A 23,272-nucleotide genomic window follows, 5' to 3' on the forward strand; every position below is an offset into this window, starting at 1 on the left:
ATAGTTAACAGACATGATTATGCCCCCAATGAGCCCACCCAGACATGATGTGCCCGCATTTTTATCCCTCTTTGATTTATAATATGTCAGCCAGGTTTCCACTTCAGTATATGATAATACAGCAAGATGATCTGCACGGACCCTCAAAAAGCAATGAAAAATAACAGGCTTCCAAACCGCCCTATAACACACCCTAGTTTTGAATTAATCATGTTATTTAGACACAATATTTAAAAAGCGGTTCTGCAGCAGCTGAGAGTGTATTATGACAAATCGCCTACCTGCTATAAAATATTATCACACAGAGATTGGGTGGTAACTACTTTTTTTTGTAGTACAGGGTGCCTTATCATAGCTATATCACATATATAGTATAGACAGCCCATAGATGCCAGTTACAGTATCATCTCTGTAAAAGTAAAAATGTCGCTTTCAAACAAAACATTTGCAGAAAAAAAAAACTCCAGTCCAGCAAAGTGAATGTGAATTGAAGTCCCGGCACGCTGTATCTCCAGAGCATTTCTCCTTCTGCCACCTAGTGGATCTGCTGGTCGCAGTCTCTGAAGTTCCCTCTCTGATTTAGCCTGTCAGCTTGGCTGGCTGTGACTGCAGCGTCTGCTCTCCTCGGCATATCTCATTTCCGCACACATATTTTACAGGTGAGAGTATAAACACACTTCAGTATTAATATGATTCAGTGTAACATTTGGAACCAATGGATGCGTTAATAGCGGGAAGGCAAATTTACTGTGACTGCCACGGATACTTTATTAGGAGAGCATTTCATTTTATGGATATCTTTTGTCAGTAATTTGCAATTAGAGTGAATTCTATTTAAATGGCACGCTATAAAATAATGCTATTTTCCGGCCATGGGAACGAAGGGCGCCAGCAATGCTTTGTCTCATAAATTTGTTGTAAACCCATAGACGGATTTGCTCAGGGATGTTCCTCAGTCATTTCAGCAACATGTTAAAATATAAATCAGCCATGGGACTATATGTTCTCTTCCACCTGCATGAAGTGACATTTGCTGTCAGGCATTATTCTACTCAGATCTTTCCTCTTTCTTTTATAAATAAAAACAGAATCCACTCTGCATGAGAAGATGTCTGCTATACTGCACAGTTCATACTGGTGACTATTCAGCATGCAATATCCTTACTCCACCCTGCTCCTCTGGATATTGGGTTAGACAGAAAAGAAGTGGCTTTGATTTACCTAGTCACTCTTTTTATACAGTAAAACAGCCACGACTTGTTAACACTTCCAAGATCAGTTATATTTGGCTTCTGCGACTACACAAAATTTTTCTTTTTTGCATCCACATGCAAAAAAAAAAAAAAAAAAAAAAAATCACAAAAAATAGTGTAACCTATAGTTTCTACACGTATAGGGGGAGATTTATCAAAGGGCGTTAAATTTAGACTGGTGCAAACTGCCCATAGCAGCCAATTACAGCTCCTCTTTGCTTTCAACAAAGCTGAAAGCTGGGCTGTAATTGGTTTGCGCCAGTCTAAATTGTTTACCCTTTGATAAATATCCCCCATAGTATTTAAGTGTACACATACTGTATGTTAGCATTCTACAGTACAGGAGCAGGGACTTCTGTCAAAGGCAAAGTCCCTGTTCCTATATATGGAGCAGTGACATATACAATGTATGCCTTGCTGCTTAGTTTGGTATAAGAGAAACAGATCACTGATCTCAGGGAGACCAGCCAAACGATAACACTGCCAGCTGCTGGTGAAAGCGCTTAATGCAGTGGCTAGTCCAGTGTTTTGAGACTCTTCAATGAGGCTCCACGGGCTCTTTTGCATATTCATGTGTCCCAGGGGGCAATGCACCTAGGAGTTCACTGCATTGAGCGCTTTCACTAGCAGCTGGCAGTGTTGTCGTTTGGCTGGTCTTCCTGAGATCAGCGATCTGTTTCTCTTATGGCTCTACTAGGCATTGCTCCCACCTAGCCAGAATCCTGCTCCACACTGATGAGGGGCAACACCCAGAAACAGCTGCATGTGGATGGATACCTAGCCTTGGTTTCTACCTTGTCATTACTTTGACTTATAGGGCCACTTAATATGGTGGTTTGCTTACAGGAGCCACCCCCTTGCTGGGTCCTTCCCGGAGGGATATCTGGCTAGTCCTGTGTTTCAAGACTCTTCCATGAGGCTCCACGGGCTCTTCTTATGCATATTTAGTTTGGTGTGTCTTGTAGAATGAGTAGAAGTGTCCTTCCAGCATGCCTCAAGAGCAAGAATATCATAGGGAAGCCATGGGAGTGCACAGAGGCTTTGGTGCAGAGCTCATGCATAATATGTTTGGGGGAACATTGAGTATTGTGTATTGAGGTTCTCCTTCATGCTGCAGACAGAGCAAGATCGCATTCACTGTTGCTACAGCAGCTGTGAGTAGTCAGGGAATACCAAAAGTGGTGCTGAGTATTAGGCACAGGTTCCAACAACATTGGACAGGCACTGGCGGGGTACTGCAGGGAGGACAGTGCCGCAGTCTACCTTGTGCAAGCAAATTATTGGGATATTTTGAAAATTTTAAATAAATCTGTGCCAGAAGTGCTACAGAATCCCATCCCCATGGCATGGCAGCTTCACTATGCTGCTTAGTTAAGATGCAGAGCGCCAAGACAGTAAATGTGGTGGGTAAGCTTACAGAATTGCGGCTTACCTACAGGAAGTGACTGATTTATGGGCAGAGTGCTCAGATAACACAGAATCCACCATAGGTCACCTCCCCACTCCCTGCACAAGTCACAGAGCATGCCTAGAATGCGCTCATAGAAATCAATGAGTCCTCTCCAGACTTCTATGTCTCTGTAATCATCTCTCTAAATGCTGTTAAAAGAACTGAATCCGAAGCTTAGACTATATGGCTGTATTTATTTCATCATCTGGCTGTAGTCAGGAAATAAAGGATCTAGAGGACTCTGGATACCCCTCTGGTAACACTTTTCACAGAAATCCCACTGCCCTCAGCTGCAGACATACAATGTACACCATGCATATACACTAGACAAGTTAGAAATGCTATTCTAAAGCCACACAGTCCAGATCCTTTTTGTAAAGGTGTGCCAGCTCTTTAAAGGAATGTTCTAAACCAGCGCTTCTCAAACTTTTTCTACTGGAGCCTCACCCAACAGACCAAGGCAATGCCTGGGCCTCACCAGACTGGGCAAGAGGGTGCCTGGGCCTCACCATCTGTGGTGAAAGTCCATTTAAAAGCTGAAAATAATGCTAGGACTAGCTATCACCTGTCTCCCAAGCTCTAGATAATAATAAAGAAAGTATGAAATAAATTAATAACGTTGCTAAAATGGAGATTTTGGAGGACTGTGAAGATCATAGTCACTTTTGTGAAACCTGGCTCCCCAGCTGGGCCTCACCAACAACTAGGGGGCGCCTCACTGGTGAGGCCCGCCACACAGTTTGAGAAGCACTGTTCCAAACAATAGCATCAACAGTATAACTCTACATACACATTGTGTGATGGTTTTATAATAAGCTCAGTACTGTCCCCTCTTAGGCCTTATTCACCCATCAATAGTGCAGTCCTCGATCACGGACTGCACTTTGAATGTGCATCAGTAGTGCTCCGTGCTTCAGGGACCCCTACATAGAAGATAGTGATCCGTGCCCCAAATTCGTGTCAGCCTTAGCCTTACTAGGCCACACAATCTCTGCTAGATTTGGAGAAAGAGACCACAGCCTATCCAGTCTCCTAAGGCTCAACTCATCCAACCAACTAAACAGGACCAACACACACACCAAATAAAAATCCAGGGAATGGCAGAACTCAATTGTTCTTGTGCATTTTATTGATCCATAACAACAAAAAAAACTACTGTATATACAAAAAATGGCCTAGTAGCACATAAAGCAGTTTCGGGACTGAATGCCTTTCTCGGCCTTTGGAGCCAGCGCCTTCCTGTATATAGATGAAGCAAGATAAGTGAAAGCAGCAAAACCACCAGCAATGAGATGGGGAAGAGTTTGTCACCAGGTGTCCTGCAGAGTCAGAGCCCAGCACCACCAAAAAACGAACAAACTCCTAACTTCATACCTGTTTACATCCAGGCACTGTGGCTGACCAGAACAGCCATCCTGTGGTTCATAAGTATTATTTTCCCCTGGATTACCACTTTAATAACAAAAAGATACACACAATTGTGGAATAAATCAGCAGAAAATGTGCTAATGTTCACGTTTTATACATATTTTAAAATGTCTTGCGCTTTCTTTCTTTTCACCATCTATATTTAAAAATAATCCTAATATCTTGCCGTTTTTCACTCTGGCCTTATTATAAGATGACCTTTCCAGTTCTGTAGAGATCACTTCCCAGCAGTCTCCTCATTATCATCACAGGTAGGCTTACAATGAAAGCTGACACCTCTGTTATAAAGCAGGAGGCAGATGACAGAGGGTTACACCACTGATAACAGGTGCTCACCTCCTCCCATTCCCTGCACAATAACCTCTGCACAGATCACAGAGCATGCCCGCAACACTCAGAGTCAACGGGTCATTTCTAGACTGCAGATTTCTATGGTCCATAAAGAGTAGAACATCTCTAAATACTGTAAAGAGCAGCCCAAGATTCCTCCATAATCATGTACAAAATAATTAAATAATTTTTTTTAAAAGATCTAAAAATAAATAAATAAATAATAATATACAAAACTACCATACTTAAATAGCAAGAAACCAAAAGAAAAAAATTTAGCCTCAGTGCTCAGAGGGCTACATCTGAGAGATACTAAAAAAGAGACAACAAATGATCTGCGCCTCTAATCACCGGGCAAGAGCACATTGAGCTGCTTACAGTCTATGTTTTATCTTATTATAGTAAAACACATCACAGACTTTTCAAAAATAATGATTTCTCTAAAACTCCTTTTTTTTAATAGCGTTGATCTAAGGAGAGGCTGCACTCACTGCTTTTTTTTTTCTTTTTTCTTTTATTGAAATTCACACTGTCCAACATTTCCAAGTTGCATTTAATTCTGTGGGTTTTGTCTCCCCAGGAACAGAGAAGGTTAAACAACCTTTGCCGAAAAGGTCACCTGCAAAGCGCATTACGCCACTCATCTCCCGCTGTGACCAGGGATACATTCACTGTGTGAGTGCTTAAAAAAAAAAAAAATAATGTTATGCATTGTTTAAAAGGTTTCTGCTTAACATTTGTATCATCAGATGAATAGTGCAATGATTCACACTCTGAATAATCAGCACATCTTGCAAAGATGCAAAATAATGAGGTGTATTTCTTCGACGGAGGATCTGTAAACTCGCTTTTCCACAGATAAAAGGCATTGCTCTGATGGAACGCAGAGGTTATTGCTATATGCTGCCGAGAGTTATTGAAGCGGAGCTCATGAAACGATTGTAACCATGTTAATCTGTGAATAAGTACACAAATGGCAAATATCCTCCACAATCACTAAAGAAGATAAAGGGTAAAATATACCTGGGTTTGCACATCAAGAGAAAATTGCATTGAGATACATATTGTAATTTTAAAAAAGGGCAATGCAATGGAGGGGTGATTTGCAAGGAAGGTGCTGAATCTGCACCTATACACAAAACTCTTATAATAGAGATAAACATCTTTAGTTCTCTGGTTTCAATGGATATAGCAAGTCAAAGCGAGTGTCTGTGTGGTCGTGTAATGCTAAAGGCGCACCCCCAACCAAAGCTATGTTCCCACTGCGAGAAAGGGACGTGTTTTGATAATGATGGCCGCAAATAACGTTCATCATCATTATTTGTGGCTGTCATTATCAACCCCCCCATCCCCTATATAAAACTCTTTTGGGAAGTGAATGACAGGGATTCAAACACCAGCGAGAGAATATATATCATATCCCCTTGCACTAGGCATAACCTACTGTATTTTTTTTGTCTGGAGTGTACCTTTAAAGGGGCTATCCAGTGCTACAAAAACATGGTCTCTTTTCCCCCTACTGTTGTCTCCAGTTCAGGTGCGGTTTGCAATTAAGCTCCATTTACTTCAATGGAACTGAGTTTCAAAACCCCACCCAATCTGGAGACAACAGTAGGGGGAAAGTGGCCATGTTTTTGTAGCGCTGGATAACCCCTTAAAGGAGTTATGCCAAATAAACAGTTCAAGCACAGTAACAATAAGTAAGGGTGATAGTATCTATAGCAGTATTAGGCCCTGTTCACACTGAGCAAAAACGGCGGACAAAAACATGTTTATAGGCGGTGACCGAAGATTAGTGAACTTACAGTAATTCACCCAAACTTGATAGCTCTGCCATTGAATCCTGTTGACTAGGAAACATGAATGCAGCCCTAAAAGACTTATGACCCTAGGGCTGCATCCATCTTCTCCAGTCAATCAAATGACGATAGTTTGGGTCCACATGAAAGTATTGCCAATACTAAGGAAATAAGAGAATACAAAAATACCACATAAAATCAGAGGCATATGGAGGGACAATAAGGACCAAGGATGTTTAGGGGGGCCCTATTATGTATCCATACATCCCATAATAGGTTTGTGAGGCCTGAGAATTTATAGAAGGTAAAACTTTAGGATTTGTTGCTTTGCTGATAACATAATAGACATAATATTAAGTGCAATATTTTACAAAGCAGTTTATAGCCCCATATTTTAAGGTAATTCGCTTGGTTTCCTGGCGGTGACTTACCATAAGTAAAATTTACTGTGTACCGTGAGTAATGTGCATTTTTACTGACTTTAAACAGGCACTAAAATATAGCTGCAGTTTACACAAATATATATGCTGTGGAGTCTAGAGAAATAATGATCACCTGTAAGGTCAGGCCGGGACATCACCCTACCTGCAGGGCCATTTTAGATTCTGCTTTATCACAGTAACCTTAAAATATACCATAATATATGCTTTCTGCCCTTCCAAATGGGATGAACACACAGTCAATGGTAACCTAGCTCACAGCTCCATGCCAAGATCAGTGAACTTTAATGTGAGGACTGTGTGTCATGCACAGAAAGACTATGGAAAAAATGTCTACTTTTATGAAACCATAAAATAATTGAATGCCTATCTAGTCATCCCCTTAAAGCCACTACCTTTTAGGTTGTGTTCAGAACTGAACTGGTGGCTCCCTATGAAGCCTCTGTCAAAGACGTGATCACATTAGATGGGAAAAACAGTGCAGCACAAAGTGTTATTATTTCAAGTAAAGTGGCAGACATCATGCTGAAACCCCATGAACACCATTATGAGGCAATGAGGTCCATCAGGAACCACCAGTGTCTTAATATGAAAGACTTCCAGATTTATCATGTTCCTATTACAGAACAGAAAAAGAAGCCTTAGGGTAAATTCACACGTTCTTGAATGTATATTATGTCTGCAATCTGATACGTAAAAGTCACTCGTTCAAAATGACTGCCAGGAGGAGCTACACCGGTGACATCAGAATTACCGATCCATATTTTACGGACATAACATCTACAAAGTACAGATGCTCATATTGTCTTTTATAGGAAGACATTGTCATTCATTTTTGCAACACAGATTACGGGCTCTTCATAGATCCATAGAATTATGGACGTGTGAATAGCCCACGAGGGATGAATAGGTCCATAATTACAGACAAAAGTACAGAATGTGTGAATGTAGACTTAGTCACATATATAACGCCAGCAAAGACCGATGTACACAGACAGATTATAATTGCTTTTAGCGCTCTTCGGCCACTCTATATAGAAAATGAATGGATCAGCAGGGATTTTGGGGTCCCTGTACTCAAGATCACATAGGCAAGTTTTTAGTTTTTTTAACAAAAACCTTTGGAGGATACTTTTACTATGGAGGTTATAGTCACACACCACTAATTTTGACAATGAACAAAGAGCTATGTCATACCTGTGTGAACGCAGTCACAGTTCTGTTGAAGAGAGAGAGAGGCAGGTTCTGCACGGGTGTGACGGCACAGGGACAAAATGTGACAGCCAATTGTCACATGGTTTTGCTGATGCACTTCTGCTGCATGTGCATGCAGCTATCCACTTGCATCACCTGAACAGGCCCAGTTTCCTGTACCCCCTCCCCCGAAATCGCTGCAGGCCAAAAATAATGGCACCGCAGGCCAGAGTTTGACATGCCTTCCTTAAAGCGGTAGTTAAAAAAAAAAAAAAAAAATTCTTTCAAATCAACTGGTGTTAGAAAGTGATATAGATTTGTAATTTACTTCTATTGAAAATTCCAAGTCTTCCAGTACTTATCAGCTGCTGTATATCCTGCAGGAAGTGGTGGATTCTCTCCAGTCTGACACAGTGCTCTCTGCTGCCACCTCTGTCCATGTCAGAAAGTGTCCAGAGCAGAAGAGGTTTTCAATGGGGATTTGCTACTGCTACTGATTTGAAAGAAAAGCGGGTTTGTTTTGTGTGAACAACCCCTTTAAAACAAGAGCAATGAAAGAAACAAGGAAATATATATATATATATATATATATATATATATATATATATATATATATATATATATTACATACACACACACACACACACACTACCGTTCAAAAGTTTGGGGTCACCCAAACAATTTAGTGTTTTCCATGAAAAGTCACACTTCTTCACCACCATACGTTGTGAAATGAATTGAAAATAGAGTCAAGACATTGACAAGGTTAGAAATAATGATTTGTATCTGAAATAACATTGTTTTTACATCAGACTTTGCTTTCATCAAAGAATCCACCTTTTGCAGCAATTCCAGCATTGCACACCTTTGGCATTCTAGCTATTAATCTGTTGAGGTAAGCTGGAGAAATTGCACCCCACACTTCTAGAAGCAGCTCCCACAAGTTGGATTGGTTGGATGGGCACTTCTGGTGTACCATACGGTCAAGCTGCTCCCACAACAGCTCAATGGGGTTCAGATCTGGTGACTGCGCTGACCACTCCATTACCGATAGAATACCAGCTGCTGCTTCTGCTGTAAATAGTTCTTGCACAATTTGGAGGTGTGTTTAGGGTGATTGTCCTGTTGTAGAATGAAATTGGCTCCAATCAAGCGCTGTCCACTGGGTATGGCATGGCGGTGCAAAATTGAGTGATAGCCTTCCTTATTCAGAATCCCTTTTACCCTGTACACATCTCCCACCTTACCAGCACCAAAGCAACCCCAGACCATCACATTACATCCACCATGCTTAACAGATGGCGTCAGGCATTCTTCCAGCATCTTTTCATTTGTTCTGCGTCTCACAAACGTTCTTCTTTGTGATCCAAACACCTCAAACTTGGATTCATCCGTTCACAACACTTTTTTCCAGTCTTCCTCTGTCCAATGTCTGTGTTCTTTTGCCCATCTTAATCTTTTTCTTTTATTGGCCAATCTCAGATATGGCTTTTTCTTTGCCACTCTGCCCTGAAGCCCAAAATCCCGCAGCCGCCTCTTCACTGTAGATGTTGACACTGGTGTTTTGCGGGTACTATTTAATGAAGATGCCAGTTGGGGACCTGTGAGGCGTCTGTTTCTCAAACTAGAGACTCTAATGTGCTTATCTTCTTGCTTAGTTGTGCAACACGGCCTCCCACTTCTTTTTCTACTCTGGTTAGAGCCTGTTTGTGCTGTCCTCTGAAGGGAGTAGTACACACCGTTGTAGGAAATCTTCAATTTCTTAGCAATTTCTCGCATGGAATAGCCTTTATTTCTAAGAACAAGAATAGACTGTCGAGTTTCAGATTAAAGCTATCTTTTTTTGGCCATTTTGAGGGTTTAATTGACCCCACAAATGTGATGCTCCAGAAACTCAATCTGCTCAAGGGAAGGTCAGTTTTGTAGCTTCTGTAACGAGCTAGACTGTTTTCAGATGTGTGAACATGATTGCACAAGTGTTTTCTAATCATCAATTAGCCTTCTGAGCCAATGAGCAAACACATTGGACCATTAAAACACTGGAGTGATAGTTGCTGGAAATGGGCCTCTATACACCTATGTAGATATTGCACCAAAAACCAGACATTTGCAGCTAGAATAGTCATTTACCACATTAGCAATGTATAGAGTGTATTTGTTTAAAGTTAGGACTAGTTTAAAGTTATCTTCATTGAAAAGTACAGTGCTTTTCCTTCAAAACTAAGGCCATTTCAATGTAACCCCAAACTTTTGAACGGTAGTGTGTGTGTGTATGTGTGTGTATACTATATATATATATATATATATATATATATATATATATATATATATATATATATATATATATATATATACACATACATACATACATACACACACACATACATATACACATACATATATAATGCAAAACACTGAAATTATTATTTCTCTATTAAATCTCCAAATAAATTTTGCATTGCAAAACTAAGCCAGCATTGCCTCTGCATCTTCCTTAGAATAAACATTCGGCAGAAACTGTTTACTGGGTTTCTATGTTCTTAAATATAAATAAAATATTCAAGACTGAAGCTTTATTTCCTGTCTGTTTCTATTACAAAAAATTGAAAGGGATTTGGGATGTTAAAACGCTCTCCCTCCACTGTTCTAAAGCATGTGCGCAGAGTCCTACTTGTTGCCCGTGAAAGCCTAGCTCTGTAAAATGAGAATGTAACAAGACGCCAGCCTTCATCTATAATATGCTCTTCTGCATTAGATAAATTTCCATAAATCTAAACAAACAGGATGGTCTGAAGACACGCTCATTCATGTCAGGTCTGATGCAAAAGCATCCCGAATGATGGAAACGACAGCTCAGAGACGCAAGGTCTTTATAATTATAAAGCCTGTAGGGAAGTTGAAAAATTCTATTTTCATCTCATTACCAATGTTTATACCACACCGAAAGACGTAGAACTACTAAATGCCAATATAGTACTCTGAAAAACTTACGTTGATCAGGCACATTGATCAAGCCAGACCCAAATTTTATTTGATGCTCAATAAGAATATGGATATTGGGTGGGGTGGGGTGGGGTGGGGTGGGGGGGGGGGAAGAGATTTATCAAACATCGTGTAAAGTGAAACTGGCTCAGTCGCCCCTAGCAACCAATCAGATTCCACCTTTCATTTTCCAAAGAGTCTGTGAGGAATGAAAGGTGGAATCTGATTGGTTGCTAGGGGCAACTGAGCCAGTTTCACTTTACACCATGTTTGATAAATCTCCCCCATGGTGTTTATCTTCGTAAAATGACAATGAGAATAATCATATTATCATAGCACTGATAAAGCTCAGACTACCTCTTCACTACAGTAACAGGAGGAGTTCTCTAAACACTGAACTTTAGGGTCTACCAATATTTTTCTTACTGTTACTGCTAGTTAAGGGTCCATTTCACAGGCCGATGGGGGCCCAATGAACACTGCTAGATGGGCGCTTGTTTACTGGGCCTATTAAACAGCCCGATAATTGCTTAGCAAGCGATGTATGGACATCGTTACCGAAGTATACATTACCTAATATGCTCCAGACTTCCTCCTGCAATCTGCTTCCTTCCTGCTCCCATGCCTGCAGCACCAGAGCTGCCTGTGCAACGTCCACACGGTGGACTGGAGGCTCTATTAGGACCAGATAGGGTGCCGGTGGTGTTGTCAGGGGCAATAGTGCTTTACTCCTACCTTAGCGGTCCTGGCTCTCCTAAGGCCCCGGGCTGTCGTCACAGCAATGAGGTGGTTGGTGTCCAGTGTTTGGAGACAATGAATAGACGGTGATATAACTGAGGGACTTTACTTTCTGGTTTACACAGTAATACAGCACATTGTAATGGTGTTCAGTCACTCTCCAGTCAGGCTGCATGAAGTGAGCATTGGGTTCCCTCTGCCTTAGTGGTTATAGCCTTTATCTGGCTGGTTAGAATCTCTCCTCTCTCTCTTCTTGCTTTGCCTGCTCTGCACTCAGCAGGTTACTTCACTTACTTGAAGGTTTTAGTCAGCACACGACTGCTTATATCTGACTATGATGGAGAGCACTGTCTGCTCCTCCTCACCGACTACATCTACTCAACTCCTCTCAGGACCTGTAAGACCTCCTACTGTTGCCTAGGCAACACACTTGAGGTGGAAGGCCGCTGGGTCCCAATGCTCACTGTCAACATGTTGGCAATGCACTGCCACCTGCTGGACCCCAATGATAAAGCATTATACAGTTACTTTATACAGAGCACATGTCATATTGCAGATAAAACTTTGTAGTGCCTGGTGGGTCACTACACCTGTCTGAGCTGACAGGACGCTGAGCCAATCTCTGGTCGGGACCGCCGCGGCTAGTGATTGGCTGATCGGCCTGTCAGCTTAGACAGCCCTCTCTGAAGCTGCAGTGTGCGGGACCGGGGAGGAAGCAGAGTGCAGGAGGAGCCCTGGATGGGTAATGCATACTGTTTGTAGAATCGTCAGCTGCCGGCCACGCATCGCTATTACTTATAACTATTACACATAGTGATGCGCGGTTGGCGCCTGATGATTTTTAGGTTTCGGCCTAAAGAAACGATCATTCGATGATTGTTTCATTGGCTGATCGTTGTCTTTATTACAGAGTGATAATCGGCCGATTCAGACAATTATGGTTCCGTGTAATAACGCCCTAAGACCCCATTACACATCAGATAAATAGTCTTCTCGATTTTTGTCTTGTGTACTCAACATCTGATGAAAAAAAAAGAAGGTATTCGCATGTAGAATTTAATCCAATCCTTTTGTTCTGCGGGGCGATAAGGAGTATTTGGTGCAGTCCTTCTCTTCTTCTCCCCATTAACACCACATTAACACCTGAGCGAGCAAAATGAGGACCTGTGAGGGGGGGGAACTGGGGCGAACAGCTGAATGAGCATTGAAGATGTATGGGCACCTTTAGTGACTTAATACAAAGTCAATATATTGATATTTTAATCAAATGGGGTGATTTATCAGAGTTCTAAATTGAAATGATTATTGACTTTCAGGCCAAAGGTGGCGGAATTTCTGAAAGTGGGCAATTTGTGACCTGTTCCTGTGCTGCTGAGGTGAAAGTATATTGTGGGAGGAAAAATGGTACCACTTCAAATAAGTGATGTGGAAGCTGTGGAGCACTATGAGCCATTGATGTTAGCAGCTCACCGCCAAATGAATCAGAGGACTACAAGACGTGTGTCTAAAAAAAACAATTCAGCAAACCCTACTGTTTATGGCGCTCCTATGTACATGGATGGTCACTATACCTCAGCAATAGCAGACAAAACTCAATTTTCATGCCAATATCTGAAGTGGACCTCCAAAGCGCCTTCTCCATCGAGTAGTGTTTTCTACTTCATCGAAAGTATGGATATTGGTATGTCAGGTGAGAAACATCAGAGAACAAAATTCTCCTTCAACTATTGCTGAAAAAAATAAGCTGGTGGTGGCAGTAATGTGGTCTGGGGAAAGGTTTTGTGTCATTCACTGGGCCGTGTGGAGGTTATTTAAGTATAAATCTGAGCACATCATACACACCAATACATGCTGGTTGTCTTCCCTGAGGCTGATGGGATCTTCCAGTCAGACAACGTGACATGTCACAGGGCTAGAAATATCTGACATTGGTTGAAAGAGTTTGACCAAAACCTCCGAGTACTACACTGGCTCCTTAATTCCCAGGACTTGAACCTAGCTGAGCATCTGTGGGACCACATCAACCATCATGTTCACTCTATGGATCCTCCTCTATGCACCCTCCATAGGCTGCAGTCAGCATGGCTCCAGATACCTGTGACCACCTACCAAGATCTTATTGAGTCGCTTCCAGCCCATCTAGCTGCTGTATGTGCTGCACACAACTGGTGCTCTGGATAGTAGCTGGTGGTCATAATAATGTGTATCAATACATAAACTGTAAATTACATTTAGATTAAATTATATTCTTCAATAGCTGAGTAAATCCAAGCTATGACGATACTTACAACACAAGTTATAAATAATGTCATTGTTTTTTCCCTGGGAAAACTTTTACAGTTTCAGTTACATCTTAACACTGTACCCCATACATAGGGGAAACACATCACTTACTTACCAGGCTGGCTGTCAGAGAAGGGGCAGACTGCCCTAGAGCCTGGCTCCGCATTCGCACCAAATTAGAGGTTTCCGCAGACGCCTGCCAATTCTGTTGTGTGGTGCCAGCAGGTAGCAAGTATCGTCCTAGAAAATATAAAAGTACACTCATTTAGGGGGTGTGAATTATATATTTTGATGGTAAAAGATTAGGACCACATAATGTTAGCTATGATATATAAATGTGAAGCAGAAGAGAAGAGGTACTGCTGCTGTGAATGACAGCTGGCTGCAGACACCATCGCTATCCAAAGCTATCCTACTACCTGAATAGCAGGACATAAGGCTTCCTACATCATAGGATACAATTATAGTTGCTATATCTGTTATACCTTTCTTTCTAATGGTCTCCATATATGTCTATTCATAGCCGGGCAGATATATAGAATGTCTGTCCAATTGGGTTGTATCCTTAACCATAGGAAATATCACATATGCTTAAAACTGAAACAATCCTTTACTGGGGCTGCCCTACTTTATTTTTTTTTAGGTTTAATAAAATACCAAAACAGTAACAAAAGTATTTTAATACAATGTAGTATTGTGCATTCTATAGAACGTCTATGGAGTCTATCTTCTGCAGTAATGGGAGGGACTGGAAAACCACTCAGTAGAGCGCTTCTTTCAGCTCATTATATCAATTGGTGGAAGTATCAATCACAGTTTCGAAAAGATCAAAACATCTGACATGTCTCTATCAGGAGTGGTTGGGAGGAGCAAAGGGGCGGCCTTGGATGCCACTGAGATAGAACAGGTTAGTAAAGCCTATTTTTTTTTTTTTTTTTGACCACAATTAGAAGTCGTACAGCCACTTTAACAAACTTATATGGACCAATAAACGAAATCCTTTGTGCTTTCTTATAAACAAAATGGATCAGTCTAATGTTATTTTAGCAGGAGACCAGAACAAATTGAAGAGGTCATTCAGCTGTAGACCCATGACACTCCTAAAAGAGATTAAAATGGGGCTGTCATTTCAATAAAGATTTTGACATGTTGTAGATCCATGTGTAAAATTTTCATGGGTCAGGATCTTAGTGCTGAGACTCCCTTTGATCACTATAGCTAGGAGCTCTGTCTACATTACCAAAAAAGGTTTCTTTAGAAAAGCTATGGGACATCTCCTGACATGCACACAGAGTGGGAGATTATATATTATATACACATATATATATATATATATATATATATATATATATATATTTATTGCAAAGTTATATAATTTTATTAACGCAATGTACTGTATAAGCAAAAAAAAGACTTTGAAGTACCCCTTTTGCAGAGAGTTGCCCCTTCGTTTTCTACAATAAGTGTGGGTTGAAGTTCACAAGCAGCTACTGTGGTGTTCATAAGAAACAATGCATTGAGGAGAAATTTGCTAACAATTTAATGTTTAGAATTCAATGTTTCAGAAAACAATAACTATGAATCACAGGACACCTTGCAACCTTACAATGTTAAGCCTTCATAGTTTTGCCTCCTAAAGTGATGCATTATTGCTAAATCACTGATCATTGTGGCCCACATTCTTTGTACTTTGCATCAGTTGTTTACTACTGTCGGATTAGAAAAAAAATCCAGTTCAATACTATTCCAATAGAATACAATCATATGAGTATTGTGTCTCTTACCAGTCAGCGCACCTCCCAGACTCCCTCTTCTCAGCAGTCGTCCATCTTCATTTAGTGACTTTTTGTACTTAACAGACTTGGCTGACCGAAACGACACTTCCGGAGTGCTACATTTGCGTAACTGCATTGGTGGTGGGGACAAGATGTTGTCAAGCTGCAGAAAGAATTATAAGGGTTAATTTAAAATTATGCTTCTCTTGTAGCTATGTACTATAATACTTGATACATACAAAAAAAAAAAAAGCTTGATCTAAATGGCTAAATTGACACTTAAACTTCTTGACACAATATTCTTTCATGTTTTATTATGGGGCAAGCACATTTTCTTTATAGGTATGTATTTAAAAAAAAAAATTGTTTTTTTTTGTCTACAGACTGCAGCTGGGGATATAAGCTCTAGTATCTCTCTATACCTATAAACAGCCTATATGATGCTCCCCTACAGACTGCCTTGTATCTGCTCTTCCCGCTCTTTTCAGCCTGGATGAGTTGTCCTCCAAGGTTTCTCTCACCCTCTCCATTCAGTAAGCTGGTGTGCAATTGACCACCTCTTCCTTCTGTTATCTCAGGGGCATAAGGCCCCTTATCTTATATTTCCCTGAGCAGCAGCTGATACGACATTAATAAAGCCTGATTAGAAAGTAAAGTAGTTTCATTTTTGCATTGAGGAAACAAATTAACAGTGCACAGGTGTCCATGTTCATGCAACCGTCCCATCTGAATAGATCTTCACTATTCATTTGTTAAGTTGCAGAAATACATATAAGAAATCAGCACACTGTAAATATACCATATGGGGTTATCAAATTTCCCTCCATGGATTACAGATGAAGAACTTACTGCTAAAAACATATCATCTGCTTCTAGAACTCGCATCCAAAGTAAATATACAGCCAGCATGCATACATTATATAAATTCCACTTTCAGGAGATCCACTTTAAGTCTCATGCACACAACTGTATTAATGCTATATATGTTAGCTGCAAGTACTACAGGAGAACAGACCACACAGCAATTGTTTGTAGTCTGTTACCAAGGAGATGGCCAGAGTTATGTAAACAGTGTAGTTACCAGGGCTATGCCATTTATGACACTCCCAATAACGTCAATGGTAGTTAGGATTCATGGGAAGAATAGCATATTTCACAAATGTCTGATGTGCAGGTGTCAGGAGTGAGAATCAGCAGATAACTACAGTATGAAGGTTGCCCAACCCTTGCCCCGCTTGGTTGGGTAACTCCTTGGTAACACCCAAGCCAAGCTTGGACAGATGAAAATTGCATAACAAAGCAAGCTTGGGTGTATCCACCTGGATGTGACAACTTACCAAGTAGGTAAGGGGACAGGGAAAACCCATCTCCTAAACAGCTATGCTATATTCTGTGGCTATGCCACAAATACACAAGATAGGAATATACCCAAGACTTTATCTATTAATTGGGGAATTCATATAGAGGAAATAAGGTTTCTAGCAGGGGATTCTTTACTGTAAAAAAAAGAATGGAACCCTGCCAGAGGAGTTGCCTTGGTAAACTCAATACAATAGTACAAAAAAGGTCTTTATTTCTTAAGTGTAATTACCAGCTATAAGCATTACCAGGAGAAGCGTCCTTGATCAAGGGATGTATTCTGATTGCAAGCATTAAAAGCGAAAAGAAATCTTTCAAATGGACTGGTGTCCAAAATGTTATATAGATATGTAGTTTACTTCTTTGTATTTAAAATCTGAAGTCTTACAGTACTTATCAGCTGCGGTATGTCCTGGAGGAAGTGGTGTATTCTTTCCAGTCTGAAACAGTACTCCCTGCTGCCCCCTATGTCCGTATTAGAGCAGTAGCAAATCCCCATAGAAAACCTCTTCTGCTCTGGACAGTTCCTGACATTGCTGAGACCCCTGTAATCCGGGAGAGAACATGGCGGCTGTTCAATACACTGCCCAGCTGTATCTTCTGATCACCTAATTGGCCACATTGTAGGGATTAGCAAGTAAATCACACTGCTGCCCAGGCTATATCTCCTGATCACAGTGGATCTCAGCAGTGAAACCCACCGCAATCAATATCGTTTGATATGCCTGATGAGATGTCAAAAGTTATTTAATGACAACGAGGCTTTAAATCTTTAGTTTTATTAATATGAATAGAGTGGTTTAGTGTACTTGGGACAGGAAATCTGCTCTTAGTGCACCATCCGCCGCCTTCCTCTTATAAATATTCATCCAGAGTAATACTCATGAGGAGGCAGTTGCGGGCGGAGAAGATTGGTAGCTCAGCCCCAGTGCACCAAACCACTTCATTAGAATATTAAGAAAGCTGAAGATTTAATGAAAATATACCAAGTTTTGCTATGTTGGTTTAATGCACATTTAAAAAAAAAAAAAAATTAGCTGCTTCAAAAATGTGTGCATTTGACTCTAGTCTTCTAATTTAGGTCCCAACCGTAAAAGTGTAAAAGAAATAAAAGTCTCAGCACATCACCAAAGCCAGTTTTACAGATTTTAACAATTATTTTTATCTAGGGAAAAGTCACATTCTGAGCCAGTGAAGCTTTCTTTTTCAGGCATTATAAGCACATTTATCATTAGGCTTTCAGTGTTGCTCAAGCTGGGTTCAGAGCACACAAGGAAAGGACGTGTGATAAAAGCTTAAATACATCTGCCACAGCGTGTAGGAAACATACAGAAAACTCTGGGATATTAATAAGAGATGTTGCGACTCCTATTAGAACATGGATTTCATAATAACAAGCAACCAGTGAAATACCGAAAAATTGCCTAAATCCTCAGACAAGAATTTTTTTTCCCCTGTTTTGACTCTTCCCTCAAATGACCATTTACTACAAAAGAGAACAAACAAGAGACTTGTCCATCAAATCTATTTTTTTACAACCAGATATAATATAATATAAGGATATTTTAAAAAGGGCAACGATCCCAAAATGGTACCAGATAAATTACAAGTTTTGTTTCTCAATACCTTCCAGTTACATTGTTAGGGTATATTAACACGAACGGACTCGCAGCGAGAGGCTCCCCCGCTGTAAGCATACATTACCTGTCCTCGCTGCACGGGTCCGGCGTCCCACTCTCCCATCCGGCCAATCAGTGTGTTGCCCAGCCGCAGCCACTGATTGGACGGACGGGAGAGCAGGACGCCGGACCCGTGTAGCAAGGACAGGTAATGTATGCTTACAGCGGGGGAGGCAGGCGGAAGCAGAAGGGGTTAAGGGCGGTAGAATTACGACCGCAGCGAGTATATAGTGTGTGGGAACTGCCAGGACCCGCCGGACTCGCAGCGAGAATCTCGCTGCGAGTCCGTTCGTGTGAATATACCCTTAGAGTGATTGAAAAAAAAATAAAATACAAAGAAAATGTTCATCAAGTGAAACCATTGGAAACATAGCAGCAAGTATTTGATTTCTCTGCCATAGGGGAAAATCAAGCATTACAGGTTATCTAGTTATTGGCAAAGCACAAGATACTTGTAATAGTAAAGATCTATTTTTTGGAATACCTACTTATCAAAAATTTTATATAAAACAGAGGCCTCTAAGGCGATGTACACACACAGATTTGACCAAGATTGTGGATTGAGACTGCTGGCATGTTATATGTATAACCTGTATGCAGGGACTAAGTCACCATCTAAAAAGAACACAAGACCTTACCTGATATTCTGCTAGACGGTAGTGGGTTACAGCTTTTAGTTAACACTTGTAAACATACTTGAACTAGACAAGGTACTTTAAAGTGACTCTGTACCCACAATCTGTCCCCCCCCAAACCGCTTGTACCTAATTGCAGATATGGTAATAAGCGTGCTCCGAGCATTTGGGGCATTCCCCATGCTCCCGGAGCACCAGCACGGCCACCTAGCCTGCCTCCTCCCTGCCTGCCCACTTTGCATATTCATATATGCATAGCTAGGCCGGTTGTAACAGGCTGCTTCCTGCACATGCGCCGTAACAAGCGGCCTAGCTATGCATATATGAATATGCATAGTGGGCAGGCCGGGAGGAGGCAGGCTAGGTGGTCGTGCTGGTGCTCCGGGAGCATGAAAAACGCCCCAAATGCTCGGACCACGCTAATTACCATATCAAAAACACCGCTATACCGAACCCCACAGGAATAGGACTCACAGCCCTGGAATCCGGAGGTAAAAAGCGACTGGCTAATATCAGCAGGTTCACTGGCCTGAGTGCCACTTTAAACAATCCTGATAGGGGCACGGAGTGGCTTTGATTGGACCTCCTTACTAAGAACCATTCCTTATCAGAGAGGAGGGGAAAAAAGCAGACACACTTTGAGGGGTCGGATGGCTGATTCATCCCTAAAAGTGCCAATATACCTTCCTTTATTTAAATAGCACCAAATTATTCTGCAGTTTTTTTCATCACTCATATTGGCCCCTGTTCCTATTACGACTCTTAATCCTAATTTCTCTATCTGCATGTTTTGGATGTGGGAGGAACCGGAGTACCTGGAGGAAACCCACACAAATGCATATGATGAATAGATAATCTTTTGACCAACATAAACAGGAATGCTCGGAGCGGATGAACCATCTTGTGCTCCGAATGGGTAGAGGAAACCGCAGTCAGACTACTCTGGCACCAGCTAAGGGTTCTATTAGAGAAAGCGATATCTAACGATTAACGTCTAACAAGAAAAGATCGCAAACAAGATTGTTTATAGTTAGCCTGAAATCGTTCGCCATATTACAAAGATTGATAGTTGTTAGTTATGATCATTACTACGATTGTTTACACCATCTGATCCCAGCAAAAGAATGAACAATGTGCAATTACACTGAACGATTAGTGAACAAATACGGAACTACAGCGAACGAAAGTGGAATTACAGCGAACGATTACCAACGATTTAAGAGTCAAAACTACATCAACAATCAACGACCCTCGACCCCTTACACTTTCTCCTTAATGTTCCTTCAAGGTCCCTTGGGGCGCGCGCTGCCAGGATGCTTCTCCATATTCTCACAGATGCCAAGTGCCTTATTTCTCTCCACTGGAAGAATACCTCCTCCCCGTCGTCGCTGGACCTGCTGACGAGGGTCAGGGATGTCCGCAGCATCAAGTCCCTTACGGCCATTCTGAATAACACTGTAGATAAATTCAACGAGGTTTGGGCGCCGTGGGATGCGTTTTGGGACATATGTCCGAAATAGCTCTCCCCTTCTACTCTTCCCTCCCCCCCCCTTAATGTCCCTATTAGTCTTTCCCTCTGCTGTTATCTCTCTTTCCTCCCCTCTAACCTTAGTCTTGCCCCGAAGACGGGTTCGCCTCTACACTACATCACCTTGGGGACCTGGGTACATCCCATGCTCTACCAGTGATCGCTAGGCTAGTCCTAGCTCACGTCCAACTGACCCGCCAGGTTATGTTCTCTTTCAGTGTCTACTGAACCGGGCTTATGCCCCTTGCAGGCCCTTCTCCCGATAGTCACCTGTTCTTTTGCTTGCAGACTGTTTATGTTACATTGTTTGGATTATCTAAATTTCCCTGCCTGCCCATGGGCACTCTGGTTGTTGTTCCTGCCCATGATTATGCCAACCTTTTTCTTTTGCTTTACTCTGTATTGTTATTTTATATTGAAAAACTTTGTTAAAAAGAAAATTATTAAAAAACAACAACAAATCAACGACCCTCAAACGATTTTTCGATCGTTGCCTGCAAGAAAAGACGCTTAACATTTAAATTCAAATGACAGAATGATTTTTCGGACAATAATCGTCCTGTGTAATACGGCCCTTACCGCCTCTAAAACAAAAAGGTTTATTAAGAAAATCCATCGCTATCTCAATCCCTATCTCCACCGACATCTCTGGATAGAGAGCCGGAAGGCTCATATTGTCAGCTGAACCTGCCAGCAGAATCAGGTAGGGCCAACTTTATTATAAAGTATATAAAGTAGCTAAAAGCCTTACTAAACTAACCTCTTGTGTAGATCTATGGCTAAACTTAAAACTAAACAGAATCATAAACTAGTAAAAAACTAACTATAGGGGTTTCCTTTAAATATCCAGATTTTTGGCCACTGAACTAATTTTCTGATGTTCCCTAAGGAAAAAGGCCGGGGAATAGCTTACTATAACGAAACTGCAGTCTGGTTGGTCGCATACGTATACATACAGTATTTTAATAAATCAGTGTCCGTCACATACGACCTATAAATGTCATAGTAGGTATTTAATCACTACAGTTTTTATTCAGTGTTTCCAAAGAAAACAAAAAAAAAATGGTCAGAATAAAATCAATAATGTATGAATGGAAATTGCCTCTCGGTTGACTCAGACAACAGGCGGTAGTTGTAGTACTTTAACTTGTTCCAGTATCAGAAGCTTAAATCCACATGAAAACCAGGGCAAACATCAAGGCTGAAACATCTCATTCTTTTTTAAACCTTTAGGGAATTGCCATTTTTTTGGTTCAATGTTCCCCTCATATGTAAGCGTGTCAGGTATCTCTCCTGATTCTGTGATGTGACCTTAGGAAAAAAATAAAATAAAACAAAGTCAAGAGAGAAAAGCCGCTCTTTTGTACAAATAGAGAAGGGATCAGTCAGTTTGACGGGTTTTCATGTGAAATAAAACCGAGGGAAGCCTTATCTTCTAACCATTAGGAAAAAGCTTTTCATGTGTTCGCCTGGTGACTATTCTGGCATAAAGTCTGAGCAAAGATCATTTACAATCTTTGCTAAATAGCTGAAAAAGTTGGCCTTAGATTACAATAAAATTAAGTAAAAAAAAAAAAAATTACGTTTATTCTGCTATAGAGATTTATTAGAGAATTATTCAATTAAAGGGTATAAATGTACCCCACATCTATTGTGGCCATCTCATGTTCATTTTGAATATATATCTGGTCCACTGGTAGAAGTGTGGTGATGGAAGTTGAGGTAAACCATAATTCCCGCTGTAAAGTAAGAGGGTCTCTTAACACTCATCTTACGCTACATAGAAGATGAGCTATTAGTTAATGCATACCTATTAGTTCTTATAGCTATTCTAAAAGGATGGAGTTTTAAATTTAAGATGTCATTTATGTTCCTAGGTGGTATCAGTCAACCAAAGAAAAAAGAAAACAAAAAGGAAAAACATTAAAGGGACTCTGTACCCACAATCTGACCCCCAAACCGCTTGTACCTTGGGATAGCTGCTTTTAATTCAAGATCTGTCCTGGGGTCCATTCGTCAGGTGATGCAGTTATTGTCCTAAAAAAAACAACTTAAATTTGCAGTCCTATATCAAATTGAGTGTATGTGCCTTAGGCTTCCTCTCCATCCCTCCTCCCCGCCCTCTTCACCATTAGGAATGGCCCTGGGCAGAATTTCTTTTATTCCTCACTTGTCTGAACACTGCACAGGTGCTCCCGCTCCGCTCATCATTAGGAATGGCCCAGGCACAATCTTTCCTATTCATCATCAGTCTGAACACTGCACCAGTGTATAATAATCCAGCACAAGTACAGTGTTCACATAGGTGATGACTAGGAGAAGTTGTTCTAGGGGCATTCTTAATGGTAACCTGCCAAACGGACCCCAGGACAGATCTTGGATTAAAAGCAGATATCTAA

General features: G+C 41.0%; 1 protein-coding gene across 1 annotated transcript in view; it reads right to left on the reverse strand.

Moving 5' to 3' along the window:
* MAST4 (microtubule associated serine/threonine kinase family member 4) overlaps positions 1-23,272 on the reverse strand; it is a 371,265-nt gene that overhangs the window by 269,574 nt on the left and 78,419 nt on the right. Inside the window, exons 2-3 of the mRNA XM_069963543.1 lie at positions 15,682-15,835; positions 14,013-14,137 (exon numbers count right to left, since the gene is read on the reverse strand). Coding sequence (XP_069819644.1) covers positions 14,013-14,137; positions 15,682-15,835 — 279 coding nt within the window. The remainder of the gene's footprint in view (positions 1-14,012; positions 14,138-15,681; positions 15,836-23,272) is intronic.

Source organism: Dendropsophus ebraccatus, chromosome 3 (genome assembly GCF_027789765.1).
Source record: "Dendropsophus ebraccatus isolate aDenEbr1 chromosome 3, aDenEbr1.pat, whole genome shotgun sequence".
In the NCBI taxonomy this organism is placed as follows: Eukaryota; Metazoa; Chordata; class Amphibia; order Anura; family Hylidae; genus Dendropsophus; species Dendropsophus ebraccatus.